Source organism: Arachis duranensis, chromosome 5 (genome assembly GCF_000817695.3).
Source record: "Arachis duranensis cultivar V14167 chromosome 5, aradu.V14167.gnm2.J7QH, whole genome shotgun sequence".
In the NCBI taxonomy this organism is placed as follows: Eukaryota; Viridiplantae; Streptophyta; class Magnoliopsida; order Fabales; family Fabaceae; genus Arachis; species Arachis duranensis.
This window is the reverse complement of record NC_029776.3, coordinates 24,530,903-24,547,069: the sequence shown is the minus strand read 5'-3', so window position 1 is coordinate 24,547,069 and position 16,167 is coordinate 24,530,903. Positions and strand designations below refer to the sequence as shown.

Here is a 16,167-nt window from a genome sequence, read left to right as displayed (position 1 = left end):
ATTTTGTTAATAGTGTGTTTACGTGTTGTGAAAAAATAAAGAAAGAAAATATATAGGAAGAAAAAGGGAAAAAAAGTAAAACGAGATCAAATGATTATTAAATTTTTGTTTATAAATTTAAAATAAATAAAATAAAAAATTTATTATATATTTCACAATTTAATTTTTATAAAAAATAAATAATCATATAATAATATATTAAAAAAAGAGTAAATTGAATAATATTTATTAATAGTTGAAATATTAGCATTTTTTGTTTTCCAATAAAGCTATTGCAGCAATATGATTTTTTCCCTTTCGGTTTTTTTTTTCCCACCGAGTCACTCAGAAACAAACCGACCCGGATAACCTTTAACCTTTGGAACCTTGCCGATTCAATTCATAGTCATACATCCTCCTTTCATACATCCCTCTCTTTGCCCTAACCGGTCCATCCGGTTACACGTCCACGGTTCTCTTCTCTCTTCTCTTCCCTCTCTGAAGTTCGAACAGAAAGAAGTCAAAGAACTCGTTACGACGCTGACGCTGACGCTAACCCGGGTTTGTTCTTTTTCCCTCGTATTCCCAATTCTAGCATCCAAATCGTACAGGTGAACTCTTTTTATCATTTGTTATTAAATAGAATTCGAACTTACAAGTAGGTCTAGTTTCAATTTTGTGACACAGTGCATGTTGTTGAGATTTTAGTTGGAGGGGTTCTGAGGTTAATTCAAATGAGTTCAATTATAAACCTTGAGGAGGTTCCAGTTACACCCATGAAACGTGATCCTGCATGGAAGCATGTTCAGATGTTTAAGAATGGGAAGAAGGAGCAACTGAAGTGCATATATTGCAAGAAGTTGTTCAATGGTGGTGGCATTTATAGGGTTAAGGAACATCTTGCTTGTAGGAAGGGCAATGGATCCATTTGCAGTCTTGTTCCCAAGGATGTTACGTTTCATATGCAGCAGAGCTTGGAAGATAGTGGGACGAAGAAGATTAAGAAAGGGAAGAAGCAGAAGCAGCAGAAGCAGCAGAAGAAGCAGAAGAAGCAGAAGATTGAGGAAGAGATCATGCCCTTGGTTTCAAATCAGGTGGATGAGAATGATGAGGTAGTGGATGCTCATGTTGGTGAGGGGATGAGTAAAAATGCAGCAACGAAGAAGAGGAAGAAGCAGAAGGCTGAAGAAGAAGAGACCATGGTTTCAAATCAGGTGTTTGAGAATCATGAGTTAGTGGTTGCTGGTGAGGGAATTAGTATAAATGTAGTGGATGCTCATGTTGGTGAGGGGATGAGTAAAAATGCAGCAACGAAGAAGAGGAAGAAGCAGAAGGCTGAAGAAGAAGAGACCATGGTTTCAAATCAGGTGTTTGAGAATCATGAATTAGTGGTTGCTGGTGAAGGAATGAGTATAAATGTAGAAATGACGAAGAACTCAACACCGATGCACTCTACAGATATTGATGCTGATTCTGAAGCTGTTCTTGCGGTGGAGAAAAATGCATTGGGTCCCAAAGGGTTTGACAATGACATTAAGACAGCAATAGGTCAGTTTTTGTATTATGTTGGTGCACCTTTTGATGCTGTGAACTCAGTCTATTTTAAACAGATGGTGGAGGCAATTTCTTCAAGGGGTTCGGGATTTGAGTGTCCCTCGCAGCATGAACTCCGCGGTTGGGTCCTGAAATACTCTGTGGAAGAAATGAAGAATGATGTAGAGAGGTGCAGGTTGAAATGGGGGAGGACAGGCTGTTCTATCTTGGTTGATCAGTTGACTACAGAAGCCGGTAGAGTGCTGCTAAATTTTTTTGCCTGTTTTCCCGATGGAATAATCTGTTTGAAAACCTTTGACTCAACCGAGATTTTTGTTCCTGCAAAGTGTTATGAGTTGATAAGACAAGTAGTAGAAGACATTGGAGTTGGACATGTGCTGCAAGTGATTACACCAGGTGAAGAACTATATGCTGTTGCTGGTAAGTGGCTAACTGATACTTTTCCTACCCTTTTTTGGAGCCCTTCAGCAGCTTATTGCATTGATCTTATATTTGAAGATTTTGGAAATATTGAGTGGATTAGTATTGTGATTGAACAAGCTAGATCTATAACTAGATTTGTCTACAATTGTAGTGCAGTCTTGAGTATGGTTAGAAGGTATACTTTAGGGACTGATATTGTTGATCCTGCATTCTCACACTTGTCAACAAACTTTTCCACAATAAAACGATTTGTTGATCTCAAACACAAGTTACAAACCATGATCACATCTCAAGAGTGGATGGATTGTCCATACTCAAAGAAAGCAGAAGGTTTGGAAATGTTAGATATCCTGAGTGATAAAGTTTTTTGGTCCTCATGTCAAATGATCGTTCGTCTAACAGCTCCTCTCTTGGGGGTCCTGAGAATAGCTACTAGTGAGTTGAAACCTGCAATGGGATACATTTATGCTGGAATTTACCGGGCAAAAGAAGCTATTAAGAAAGCACTTGTTAAGAGGGAGGATTATATGGTGTACTGGAATATTATACATAACAGATGGGAAAGGTTGTGGAATCATCCCCTTCATGCTGCTGGCTTCTACCTTAATCCAAAGTTCTTCTATAGTATTCATGGGGATATGCAAAGTCAGATTCTCTCAAGGTTGTTTGATTGTATAGAGAGATTAGTTCCTGATACAAGAATCCAAGATAAAATTGTCAAGGAGATAACCTTATACAAGACTGCTGCTGGAGATTTCGGGAGAAAGATGGCAATCAGAGCTAGAAATAATCTGCTTCCTAGTAAGGGCTAATAACCTATTCTCTTAGATAGGAATATATATTCACTAACCAAGTTGTGTTTTAACTTCTACTTTCAATAACTTTTAATAGGAAAAAAAATTAAATCTTTGAGACACTACTCAAAATAGTTATGATGCATAGATGTAGAAAACTGAGAAACTGAACGGGGAAATATCTGCCTTCTCTTTTGCATAAAATGCTTATGCTGTGACAAGTAAACCGATCTAACTGATATGAGCTGAGAGAGAAATTTTCTGTGTCGACCTCCCCATTGACCTTGTGGTTGTAACCTTGTTTACATCATAGAGTGACTGCCAGCATAATTCTGAAATCCTGTAAAAAAGGTGGAGATAATGTTTATATGACTGGCCTAGAATTATCACACTAACAATTATGCCACTTATCCTATTTGAGTATTTCCTTTCTCTCATGACCCTTTGTGAGAATTCCCTTTTATTTTTTCTTTTCTGTTTGTTTCTTTGTTTTCCATTAAGAATATGTGTTTCATTTATAGCTGAATGGTGGTCAACATATGGAGGAGGCTGCCCCAACTTATCCCGTTTATCAATTCGTATTCTCAGTCAGACATGCAGTTTGCCAATGTACAAGAGAAACCAGATGTCTTTCGAACAAAAAGTGAATTCGGGGAATTTTATAGTAAGCCAACATATTAGCGATCTTGCCTTTGTTCAGCACAACTTACAATTAAGACAAATGTGAGCTTGGACCATTGTAGACTAATAGATTTTATTTTATTTTTTCGAAGAAAAAGTTTAGATAGATTGTAGACTAATATCCTGTTGTTTAATTTTCTTTCAGGCTCACTAGCAAAGAACAAAATTTGAGTGATCCGTTATCTTTCAATAGCATTGGCATGGTTGAGGAGTGGATCAGGCCAAATGATTTACTCTTTGAAGAGAATGGGAGCTCATATTGGATGGTACTTGACCCTTCTGTTAACTCAATGCTCATAAGGCCATCAAATGATGAAGCTGAAGAATTGGGCGAAGGTAAATTGTGTTTTAATGGATGTGGAAACTACTTGCTAGACAATGCCATTAATTAACATGTTTCCATCTGTTTGCAGGGTTTGATGATCATGAAATTTTCAATTATGGGAAATAGATAGTGGATGATCCAGAGAGCCATTGTTTTGGTCTGTAGAATCTACGCTGATGAGGGACAATAGATAGTGGATGATCCTCGTTATTGCCCAGCACAGAAAATGCGTATTGTTTACATTTTCCAGTTGTTTTCCTGATGCTAGTGGCTAATTGCTAGGTGGACTTTTTGGGAAGAGGAGGATGTCCCAATTCTTGTTAGATCTGTTACTTCTTGTACAGTTGCCTATATGTCTTTGGTAGTTTTGCAGCATGTGTCGCTCCAATTTAGGGTACAACTCTTACAAACTTGAACTCTTAAGTGTAACAGAACGAGCTAGTGGATCTTGAATGTGTTTTGGCTAAGATTGTTCATCTTGTGAATTGATATGTTTGGCTGTTTGCAATTGTCGAAATGTCTCTCGGTTTTATTTTTGCTTATAGTTGTTGTTTGTGAATCACAATCTTAGGGGACAAGTGCTTTAGTTCAATTCAACACTGTAATATTCTTTTGGTCTCTTTATAAAAAAAATAATTGTTGATTTTGACATGTCCCATGCCCAACAATTGTAGCCATTGAGAGACTTATTTTGTGATTTTTGCATTCAAGTCTTTACTAAAGAGAATGCTTCCATTTTGTCTACGCCATTTTGCTGCCATCGACGAAGACTTCCTGCTTTCTTGTCATCCTCATTCTCAGGTACTCCTTTAATCTTCATCTTCATCCTGTAAACTACTCTTAGAAAAATCATCTATAAATTTCATGTTTCATGCGGGCTAAGGTTTATTGCTCATTACTGTGATGTTTATTGTGAGCTGAATGCGTTTGGACTTTGGAATGAGGCAAAATTGAAGGAACCAATGGGATTGTTGGTTAGTTTAGGTTGATGGTGATGGAATATAAAGTAGAGTTAGAATGCTGATGGAGTTAATTGTGAACGATATAGGTGACTTTTGGGTCCTATTCTTTATGTGGTTCCTTAGTTCCCGTGGTTCTTGAGTTTTGCCTTAAATTCAGGGTAAACATAATGAACATATGTGAATCAGTGTGTTTCTTGGTTTTATTTCTTATTCGGTTGAGAGTTTATACAAACCGGTAAAGTATACTTTTTATCTCTAAAGTTTGGTAAAAGTTTAAAAAATCTCTAAATTTTATTTTGTTTCAATTTTATCTCAAAAGTTTTCGATTGACATCAAATAGATTCTTGCCGGCTAATTTTTCAAAAAATTTAAGACCAATTCAACAATAATTATAGAAGAACAACTTTCAATACAAGCAAATCAAACATAATTGTCAAGTATTATTATTGGATTGGTCTTAATTTTTTTGAAAATTTAGCTGTTAGGAGTATATTTTATGCAAATTGAAAATTTTGAGACAAAATTAAAACAAATAAAACTTATGGATATTTTTAAAATTTTTGCCAAACTTTAGGGACAAAAGATATATTTTACTTTTATTTGTTTTATTTATTTTTTATATATTTTCCTTTTATTTTTTATTCTAGCAAAGCCAAGACCCAACTATTAAAATGGTATAAGAATTTCTTAGCCTCCTCACTTTTCATAACTTCCCTTTCCTTTCTCAGTAAGTTCTCTAATTTTCTTGGAAATTTTTCCTTTTCTTGTTTGTGCATTCATGCAGATCTTAGTATGGTTTCTTAGGACAAATTGAACTGATATTCTTGACATCTCAGAACTTACATAGGTAACTAGAATAGTACCGTCTTTGTTGGTTACTTTGGTTGGCTGAAAACATGGCACATTGACACTCGTGATTATGTAATACTTGCTCCTTCCATGTTGTCACATCTATTAGCTTCTACCGAGTGCATTTGAATTTCATTAGGATTAGTGGCCACCTTACATATGAAAGATTTGTTGACTAAAAGGACTAACGTGCTAAACACACATGTTAACGTGACCACCTTACATAATGTCACATAATTCAATTCACAAAAATGGAATTATTTCACAATGAGTTATTCTTATTTTTGTCAAACTTTTAAATCTTTTATAACTTTTCTATTCTCATTTTTTGTTATTTTTGTCAACGTCTTAATCTCTTAAATGTTGTTTTGATCTATTTATTTATGTATTTTGATTAATAATTTTTAAAAGTGTTATAATTTTTACATGATTTATAAGATATTTGTATTTATTTAACTTGCTTTATTGAGTCAAATGATTATAATTAATTTATTATATTAATTATTTAATTTAATTAATTTAAATATATATTATTTGATTTAATTTATTGACATGTTGATGTTTGAGTTGTTTATCAAAAATTTCTCTTTATTTTTTTCTTTGATTTTCAATTTCAGATTTTTATTTAGGGGCGCGCTACACATCCATGTAACTAAGTTGGCCCAATCCCAAATAGAGTCACGCGCATTAATGAGAGTGAAAATACGCGCCCACTCATTATGAAAAGGGAAAGTCTAGGGGGCCAGCTGGCCAGCATTTAGCCAGCAAAAAGAAAATGAGTGATTCTCTACCATTAGATGAAATTTCACACTATTAAATATACTATTGATGGCTAATTGATGGCTACAACTCACAAAATCTGCTGGCCCCCTAGCACTCCTCTTATGAAAAAACGTTATTTCTTCTTCTTCTCTACTTACGTTATAGGCTTCACCGTTTTTCTCTACTCGCGTTTTCTTTCTTGTTCTTCTTTTTTTCCTCGCGTTCATCGTTATGGATCTGGATTGACTTCAACGTAATTAGCTTTGTGATTCTTCTTCGTTTTCTTCTTCGATCTGGATTTTTGAATTGAAACAATGAATTAATCAACTTCAAAATCAGTTGAACGAGAGAGATTTGGATTATTCTTCCGAAACGCATCACAATAATCTTAAATATTGAACAAAGTAAAAGGAGGTCATCGAACAGAACAACATTCATTTGGCGAACCGAAATCACAAAGGTCACCAAACCGAACAATGTACATGTGGTGAATAAATGGTTATCAACTTTCAATCAACAAAAATAGTATTTCTCCATGCAAAAGAAGTACTGAACAGAATAACAACTAATTTCAAAGTCCTAGTTACACTATCCACTGAATTGAAGAAAAAGAAGAACCTACGAGCACAAATTTGAAAGAAGAAGGAGGAGGAGGAGGAAAAGGAGGAGAAATACTATTCTTGTTGATTGAATGTTGATTACCATTTATTCACCACATGTACATTGTTCGGTTTGGTGGCCTTTGTGATTTTGGTTTACCAAATGAATGTTGTTCGGTTCGGTGGCCTCCTTTTACTTTGTTCAATGTTTAAGATTATTGTGATAGCATATAGTATTCATTCCCTAGCTGTCTCAACGTAATAACCCCATTTAACTGATTTGAAGTTGAATCATTCATTGTTTCCATTCAGAAGTGTAGATTGAAGAAGAAAACGAAGAAGAAGAACGACAGAGCTTATTACGTTGAATTCAATGTAGATCAATAATGAAGAATGCGAGCAGAGAAGAAAAACGTGAACAAAGGAAAACGACGAATTTTATTAGGTTGAAGAAGAAAAAGAAGAAAGAAGAGGAGGAGGAGAAATACTATTCTTGTTGATTGAAAGTTGATCACTATTTATTCACTACATGTACATTGTTCGGTTCGGTGGCTTTTGTGATTTCGGTGCACCAAATGAATGTTGTTCGGTTCAGTGGCCTCCTTTTACTTTGTTCAATGTTTAAGATTATTGTGATAGCATGCAGCAATCATTTCCTAGTTATCTCAACGTAATAACCTTATTCAACTGATTTGAAGTTGAATCATTCATTGTTTCCATTTAGAAGTGTAGATCGAAGAAGGAAACGAAAAAGAAGAATGACAGAGCTTATCACGTTAAATTCAATGCAGATCAATAATGAAGAATGCGAGCAGAGAAGAAAAACGCGAACAGAGGAGAACGACGAATTTTATTAGGTTGAAAAAGAAGAAGAAGAAGAGGGAAAATGCGATACGTTATATGAGGCGCGTGTATAACAAACGACTGTGGAGTGGGGGAACGTGTATGTGGAGGAAGTTACTTGGATAACATCCATGTATTTTTTACATGGATGTAGAGCTTTTCCCTTTTATTTATTGTTTATATTTTTTTTGTATTTTAATATCAAATATAATAAGTCTATTAATATTTTCTTGCAATTTATTGTCTAATAATTATATTTCTACTATCAATTATATGATAATAAATATTTTTTAATTTATTGAAAAACACAATTTCATTTTTTATTTTACCTATTTCTATATTTCATAACTTATTTATGGTAAAAGTTATGTATGTTAGAAGAGAATTTTATTTTTTTACCAATTGTTTTTTTATTTGGTAATATTTTTTCTTCTTTTATGGTACGTTATTTCTAATTTTTGATTTTTTTATAAATTATAAAATATTACTATTCGTTATTGTAAGCATTTTCTTTTATTTCTTTTATTTTGTTTCTATTTATTTAAGATTTTATAATTTTTTATTATAAATTTTATCATTTTATTTTATACAAGTTTATCATAAGGTGAAAACTCAGGTGAAGTCGACTTCACGTAAAGTTGATATCTCAAAACCATTAGATGAAAATTCAATTAAATCAGTCAAATCATCTAACGACTCTCAAGTATCAACTTCACGTGAAGTCGACTGCATCTGAGTTTCCACCTTATCATAATTCTTCACATATTAATGTTTAAATTACATTTCTTATGTCCTTAATTTTATTTATAATTTGAAAGATTAAATGATAAAATAACATCAATAAAGGTTGTTATGACTTATGCATCTTTGTCTTTTTAGTTTACCTCTATTTTTGTATATTATCTCGTGTAGAGTAAGGATACACATACTAGTTTATTCTAAATTAAGATTTTTAAATAATAATAATAATAATAATAATAATAATAATAATAATAATAATAAAAGGAGGCCGTGGACCTCTTAGGATGTGATCGTGTGCTGCAACAGTAGCAATGTTTCCAAATATGCGGGTTATAATATATTCTTTATGAAGAGTAAATATCATTGTAATGCATTTTCTGATCAATGATTATCTCATGAATCATGATGACAATATTTGATATTCTATCTTATATTTGATGAAATAAGCAAATACAAACAGAAATGACAAAAAGCAAAGCTGATAATGATGAACCAAACTAGCTCTTTTATCATAAAAATAGACTAGAGTCCAAAATACACTTTGATAGAATAACTAGTGTCATCTTTAGACCCACGATAAAAAAAAAAGTCATTTTTTCTCTATCACGTATCACTTAATAGTCCAATAAGCTAGTCGGCGTACCTTAAAAAAAAGAGAATTCTATGATACTTATTATTTGATGTTTAAATTTTATCTAATTTATTTTTTAATTTAATTTCAATTATACATGTAATCATTTATTGGTCAACATCAAATTTTTAAATAAAATTTTGATTTACGACAAATTAATTTTTAACCTGTCAAATTAGAAGAAATCGTGAATAACCCAAAAAAAAAATTTCACAAGAAACCTAATTGCTGACGTTTGTGAAGATCGTGTGAATATTGTGGAAAAGAAAAAATAGTTGACAGAATTGGTAGAAATGATCTCATTAAACAAAGATACGAACGGAAAACACTACTTCGGTATGTAACCATTATGAATTATCTAATGCAAGCATTTCTATTTTTTATTTAAAAAAGAAATTATACTCAACTCTTCTAGTTGTATACTTTAATCTTTAATAAATTTCAACCACTAATTTTTATTTCTATTTTTATACTATTTTTCATACTGTTCATTTATAGAAGTATTTACCTAAAAAAATTTTAGAAACTATTATGTTATTTATTAAATAATAATAAAAATTAATTTATCTAATTCTTTATCAAAATTTGTCATAAAAATTAATTTGTCTAACAAAATAAAAAATTAAGATTGATTTAGTAATTAAGATTGATTTAGTGATTAAAATTTATTAAAGATTAAATTTTGCAACTAAATTTTTCAGAAATTGATTTGAAATATTACTCTAAAAAAAATTAGATGTACGCCAAATGCATGAAGGTAAAAATAAATAAATTAAGCACACGTTTCAATTTTAAGCAAATTAGTAAAAATTAAAAAACAACCATATTGCATTACAAATTAAAGAAAAAAAGTGCTCTTAAGGTCTCTCAAGGTTGCGCATTATCTATAATGATTAACGGGTAAAGCTACTAACAACTGAATCCATCATCTTACTCATTTCAAGAAATAAAAGTTACTCTCTTCAATGTCGACTTGAAGTTCTAAACTTATTCCGCAGTTCCTTGATAGATAGATAATGGACTAGTTTACCAAGGGTGAATGCCGGGCCGGATTTTAAGGACGACGACACGTGCTAAGTTGAATCTCCGGCGAATTCCCTCAGTTTGCTTTGGAACCAATGGCCCTCTTAGCAAAAGATGGCAAACAGAACGCAGCTGTATGAAGCTGGAACAACAAAAGAACACATTAGAAAATAGTCAACAAGTCGGAAACAATAATAAGATAGAGTTTGAAAGAGAGACAAAAACTGGGAGACCGAGGCTGAGACAAAAACTGAAATAAGTCTTAGTATTGTGTTAGTGTAAAGTGGGAGATAGAGATTGAAATAAAAATGAAGCTCTAATTTAATTTGCACAAAGGATAAAGTTAGAATTAATTAATTGAAATAGAGGTATTTTAGGTAACAATTTCAGTCTCCGTTCTCAAAAATTTCAGTTTCCTGTATCTCAACTTTTTGGAGATAGTAGAGATACTGACATTTTGGAGACAAAGACTAAAATTTCAGTACCAGTCTCTGAGCCAACAAACATAATATTGAGTCTCCCAGTTTTCGTCTTAGTACCTTAAAACAAACGCTACTTAAGGAAACAACAGCATGATGAAGGAGAAGAAGCATTACCTCAGAGTTGTAAAATTTCAATGGCCTTGCCAAGTTCTGATCATTCTCATCTATGCGATTCACCGGATGCTTGAAATCTACAGCAGGCCCCTCAGTTGAGCAAAGCATGAAACCAATCATCCCACTGCAATGGCAGAAATACGAATTAATCATCAGTTCATCACTTCTAGAGTTCTACATCATAACTAAACCACAAAGTACATTAAAATGTCACAGTATTATAACCAGAAGAACATACATGAATCTTTTGCAGAAAGCAAATTTGAAAATAGAAAGTAGATTTAATGAGTACCTCGGGTATGTAGGAACTGTGGTCCAAGCATAGTTGACAGAACCTTTAAATATCTGGCGACAATTTGCAACGATGTCCTCGATGATATGCATGTGGAGCCAAATACTTTCTGCTTGAGTACACACAACACCTCCTGGACGAAGAGCCCTTGCAACCGACTCGAAAAAAGGTTTCTCGAAAAGCTCTTGGGCAGGACCTTCAAGGATATCAAAAATAATCCGAGTTTTACGAAACAAATTATGTATGTACGAGGCCAGAAAAACTATAAGGCATTACATGTATATCCTACCAATAGGATCAGACGAATCCACTATAATTGCATCATAGGTTCCTTCTGGGACTGCCTTCAAAAATGCAACACCTAGAACATTCAGAGAAAATATCATGAGAAAAGAAGTCCTATTAACAGCTAATGAACATTCTTTCTAAACCGAAAAGATGTAGCTGATCATACCATCGCCAACATGAAGTGTTACACGTGGGTCCTCATAACCTATAGCTACATCAGGGAAAAATTGTTTGGAGACCTGCGAAAGTATAACGATTTCAGTTTTAATATTCAACATGTATTGCTATACTAGAGAGGTCTTTAAATATCAAAGCGTTATAGCTTTTAGGCCGAGTGAAATATATATATAGCATCGATTAGAGCGAGGAAGCAAGTGTCATAATGCCAGGACTTACATCAACAACCATCTTGTCTATCTCGCAGATGTCTATCTTCTCTACAGAAGAATGGCGTGCTACTTCCCGTAGGACTCCACCGTCACCTCCCCCAATAACCAAAACCTAATAGAAAATTAAGGTGATTATAAGAAGGAAAGAACAGTTAAATTTCATAAAGTTACAGAACGGAAAACAATCTAATCTCTTAGGTCTCGGGTCAGAAAAAGGAGAATAAACCACAAATAAATTTTCTTGCAATTATAAACCAAACGTCCACCAGAAGTCACCTTATATATATAAATCACAATAGATTTTGTTATCACACATATTTGGCAACAAATAAGGCATAATAGACATGTATGAAATTCGTGGTGAGATTCAAATTATCAAAAGACCTTTTTTGGATCTGGAATCGAGCAAAGAGGAAGATGAGTGATCATCTCTTGATAAGCACATTCATCCCTTTCTGTCAGCTGAATGACTCCATCTAGAACAAGAACCTTGCCATATGTCGAAGACTGCAAAAAGATATCACCCACATACAACTTAAATAAAACTAGGACCATGAATAGGGGAAAAAATGAAACTTTAACTTTACTTGATGTATATGTACCTGGAAGACCATGACATTCTGGTAGTCAGACTTCTCTTGAAACAAAATCTTTTCCACCTTCAACGAGTGAGCCTCCCCTGCAAAAACACAGCCGAATTCCACTTTCTGAGTCTTATTACTAAAGACAGGTGCAAACATTGTAAACTTACTGAAGCATTTGATAACAATGTGCAAGTTACTCTAAGGATAATATCCCATTTTGGTTTTGTGAAAAATTAAAGGCATAAGATGTAGACAAATATATTTAATCCCTTGCAAAGAGCTTGAAAATCCACTTCTGTAGTTCCATTAATGATAACAGACTATTATTCAACCAAAATATCTTCATATAACAGAGCAAAGGCGATGGCCCTTGAAGCGAATCCAACATAATAGAGTATAAAGTGAGTTGAAAATATAGCCAAAAAAAAAAGGAAGGTTGAATCATTTAAGACAATGATTAAGTGCCTCAAAATGGAATACACAGATCTGAAATGCACTTTTATGCATAATCCATTCAGTTAACCAACCAATTTCTCTATCATTTAAGTAGAGCTCATTTACATGCTTCATCTTATCATACACATAGTAAAAACCTCAAAGCGGATTATACAAACAGGAATAGATATATATAAATAAATTGTTTACATCATACAAGCATTCAAGTTAACTCTCTAGTCAGATGAAAGCAGAACTTCCAAATGTTCTAAAGTAACCAATCACACTCCATGTTTTTTATTATTTATTAATTACTATTATTAACAGAAAAAATACTAGTTACTACACCAATCATCAACTCTTAGTTACAGAGTCCTTAAAATCCATGATAAAGGGTTAAAAAAAAATCTAGAACACAACAGAACCAAGAGAGAAAAAGTCATGTAGTAAACACCCCTGCAAACTAAAAATCATGCTGAGATGAGATTTTATAATTTTGAGACAGAAAACAATTAAACAATCAAAACGTCAATTTCAAAAAACAAAACCTGCCAACTGATAGTAAATAAATGATATACCAAACAATCAAAACCCGTGTTCCTTCACAAGATGTTAAATATATTTAAAAAAATACAAATAAAAAAGCAGCAAGTTTAAAAATTTCAGTTATGGGGTGACCAGAAACAAGGAAAAGTTTCCATCTTTGAAATACGGAGGGTGATGGTATAAAAAAACCGAACCGGGCCACATTGGGCTGATTTCGGAGAACCAGCCAGGGATAACGGCAGAGATTCCGTTCGGGTCCTTTGCGGCGGCGTCGACGGTGAGGGCGGAAGCTGAGCCATTCTCTTCGTTCTCCCTTGGCCTCTTGACGGGAAAATCGGTGGAGTCAACTATGCTCTCTTCTGCCGCCATGTCTATGGTCAGTGAAGCGTTTTGTGATGAGTAGTTTGCACGAAGCGCACACACTTTAGTTTGTTTTGTTCACCTTTCACCCTATTACTTGTTTTGTTCTCTAATTATATAATGGTGGATTGGTGGGTTAACCCACACGCTCTTTGCATTTATTTATTTATTTAAATTTAAATTTGGGTATTTTTCATCATTGCCATATAACACTCCAAGTCAATAAAGTTACGTTTTTTCTTTACCGAAAGTTGCTACTGGACGAGACTGCGATCATGATACAAATTTTTGTGAGTATTTAAAGGCTTCAAATCCTGTTATTTAATTTAAATAAAAATTCTCATATTAGTCATTTACTTTAATTAAATCACAATGTAATTTATACTTTTGCATTCTCGAATGTCAATACATTATGGTTAAATACTTTAGTGTATAAAAGAATAATACTACATGTAAAAATTTATAATTTTTTTCTAATATTTAATTAAATTTAAATATTAAAAACTAAATTTTAAATTTTAAATTTTAATAATATAAAAATAAATTATTAATTAAAATTAATAAAAAAGATTCATCTTTAACGCTTCTCTATACGAAAAATTAATTAAATCTTTGAGTTTAAAATTGTCATTCACAAGAATAAATAAAATAATCTTAAAAGTGAGTAATTATCTAACATTATAGCATTATATATTACACGGGCATTAATGATGTTAAATTAGATTTAGGACTTGTTTGGGTGAGTTTAAAGATTTTTTTTAAGTTATTTTTTTTAAAAGATTTTATAAAAAAGTAAAAGTAATTTTATGTTTAGGTATCTCATGCAAAAGAATTTTTTATCTATCAATTATGTTTGGATATAACAATATAAAAGTACTTTTTTTGTTTATTCATTACATGAAAAACATCTTTTTTTTTTAAGAAAAAAAGATCTTTTAAAAAAAGATGTAAATTACAACTTCTCAAAAAAAATATTTTTCTGATTTTTCTAGTGCTTTTACTTTTACTATTCGAAATTTGCCAAACACGCTAAAAAATAAAAAAAGATTTTTTTCATTGAAAAAATTTTTTTTTATCAAAAAATATCTGATAATAATTCAATGGATGTGGGGGCCTCGATAAGTGAAAAAAGAATCTGCTTTATTCGCGGATGCGTTTGGGGTGTGTGATTATTTGACACTGGTGATATGAGCGATTGCACGCGGCTTTCCAAACAATGCCTTATTGTGATGTGCATGTGACGGGTTATTTTTTACAAGTAGTCAAGTACAAGTGAAAATCAATAACAATAATCATAGGGCTTTCAATTAGGGTTTCTTTGGGATTAGGACACCTTGACTTGAGCACTTTACTTGAGTAGTTTGTTGCATTGCCTCCTTTTTTGTTTTGCATGAGTCAGCTTCACTTCCACTTTCCCATGCTATCTCTCTCTCATGACTAATCTACAAAATTAATCTAATTAACTACTCCTATTAAAAAAATCAAATAAAATACAATTTGCCTAGAGTATCATATTTTTTTTAATCTACTGTTACAACTTCCTTATCTTTAATTCTCAATTTTTGGTGACTATCTTTAATTCTCAATTGAATGAGCTCTCATTAATGCTGACTTTTGTATTAATTAGCCCAATTCATATTATTAGTTTAGTTCAAAACAATATCCACAAAATTACTTATAGGGGTAGTCTAAGTATATTTTTTGAATTGATGAGATTTATCTAATTTCGTGTATTAAACTAATAATTTTTTAAAAAATTTTATTTTTATATATGAAAAGATTTTATACAGATGGTTAATTTTATCTTATCATATTAGTAAAAAACTAAAAATGATTATTTTATGCATTAAAATTAAACTTTTTAATTATAAAACAAAATGTATTCGTATTTCATTTAATAATAAAAATAGTGTGATCAATAAATGAAACAAAATGAATGTGCAAATTTTATTTTGTTTTGTTTGTTAAATCATGTTGTGAGAAGAATAATTTGAATATAACACGAATAATTAATTAATTATTCTTATGTACTCAGCTAAGAAACATGAACCGATAGTTGTCACCCTTGGGATTTGTCCACGTGCAGTGTATATAGATGTATACAAATACAATTACCTCCAAAGATTCAAGATAATGAAATTAAACATGGTTGCAGGTTTCTCTGTCGGATATCTAACAACAATAGTAATATATAAAGAATTTAATTTTATTATATTATTAATTTAAAATTTTATATATATATATATATCTAATTATATTNATATATGAAAATTAAATTCGTATACAAATAGGTAATATATACCTACGCATATATCGATTTGGCGTCCAAGAGTGAAGAATCTTGGAATAAGCCAAAACCTCATTAGGTAGCTGATGACATCCTTAATCAAATACCAAAAGACAATCTTGAAAATGATGAGGTTTTTGCAAAATTTTGAAAATCAGATCAATTATTTAACCATTTTAATTATTAATTTAACTAATTTACTCATAATTTAATTAAAATAATTA

The 16,167-nt window shown here is 32.1% G+C and overlaps 2 protein-coding genes across 5 annotated transcripts; one reads left to right on the top strand and one right to left on the bottom strand.

Moving 5' to 3' along the window:
* Window positions 1–411: 411 nt before the first annotated feature.
* LOC107488766 (uncharacterized) lies at window positions 412–4,245 on the top strand. Of its 4 annotated transcripts, none has more exons than XM_016109528.3 (5): window positions 412–590; window positions 688–2,757; window positions 3,272–3,473; window positions 3,577–3,767; window positions 3,845–4,245. In XM_016109528.3, exons 2-5 carry the CDS (start codon window positions 714–716, stop codon window positions 3,880–3,882), a joined length of 2,475 nt encoding a protein of 824 aa, XP_015965014.1. In that variant the 5' UTR covers window positions 412–590; window positions 688–713; the 3' UTR covers window positions 3,883–4,245. The 4 variants fall into 4 exon arrangements, with proteins under 4 accessions (XP_015965014.1, XP_020998154.1, XP_020998153.1 ...); XM_016109529.3 differs by having other exon boundaries at window positions 413–540; window positions 667–2,757; XM_021142495.2 differs by having other exon boundaries at window positions 412–1,953.
* Window positions 4,246–9,926: 5,681 nt separating this feature from the next.
* On the bottom strand, window positions 9,927–13,763 carry LOC107488767 (spermidine synthase). Its single transcript, XM_016109530.3, has 9 exons — window positions 13,491–13,763; window positions 12,334–12,410; window positions 12,116–12,238; window positions 11,739–11,843; window positions 11,509–11,581; window positions 11,344–11,415; window positions 11,055–11,250; window positions 10,763–10,886; window positions 9,927–10,308 (listed from the first exon to the last, which is right to left on the bottom strand). Exons 1-9 carry the CDS (start codon window positions 13,663–13,665, stop codon window positions 10,243–10,245), a joined length of 1,011 nt encoding a protein of 336 aa, XP_015965016.1. The 5' UTR covers window positions 13,666–13,763; the 3' UTR covers window positions 9,927–10,242.
* Window positions 13,764–16,167: the final 2,404 nt, after the last annotated feature.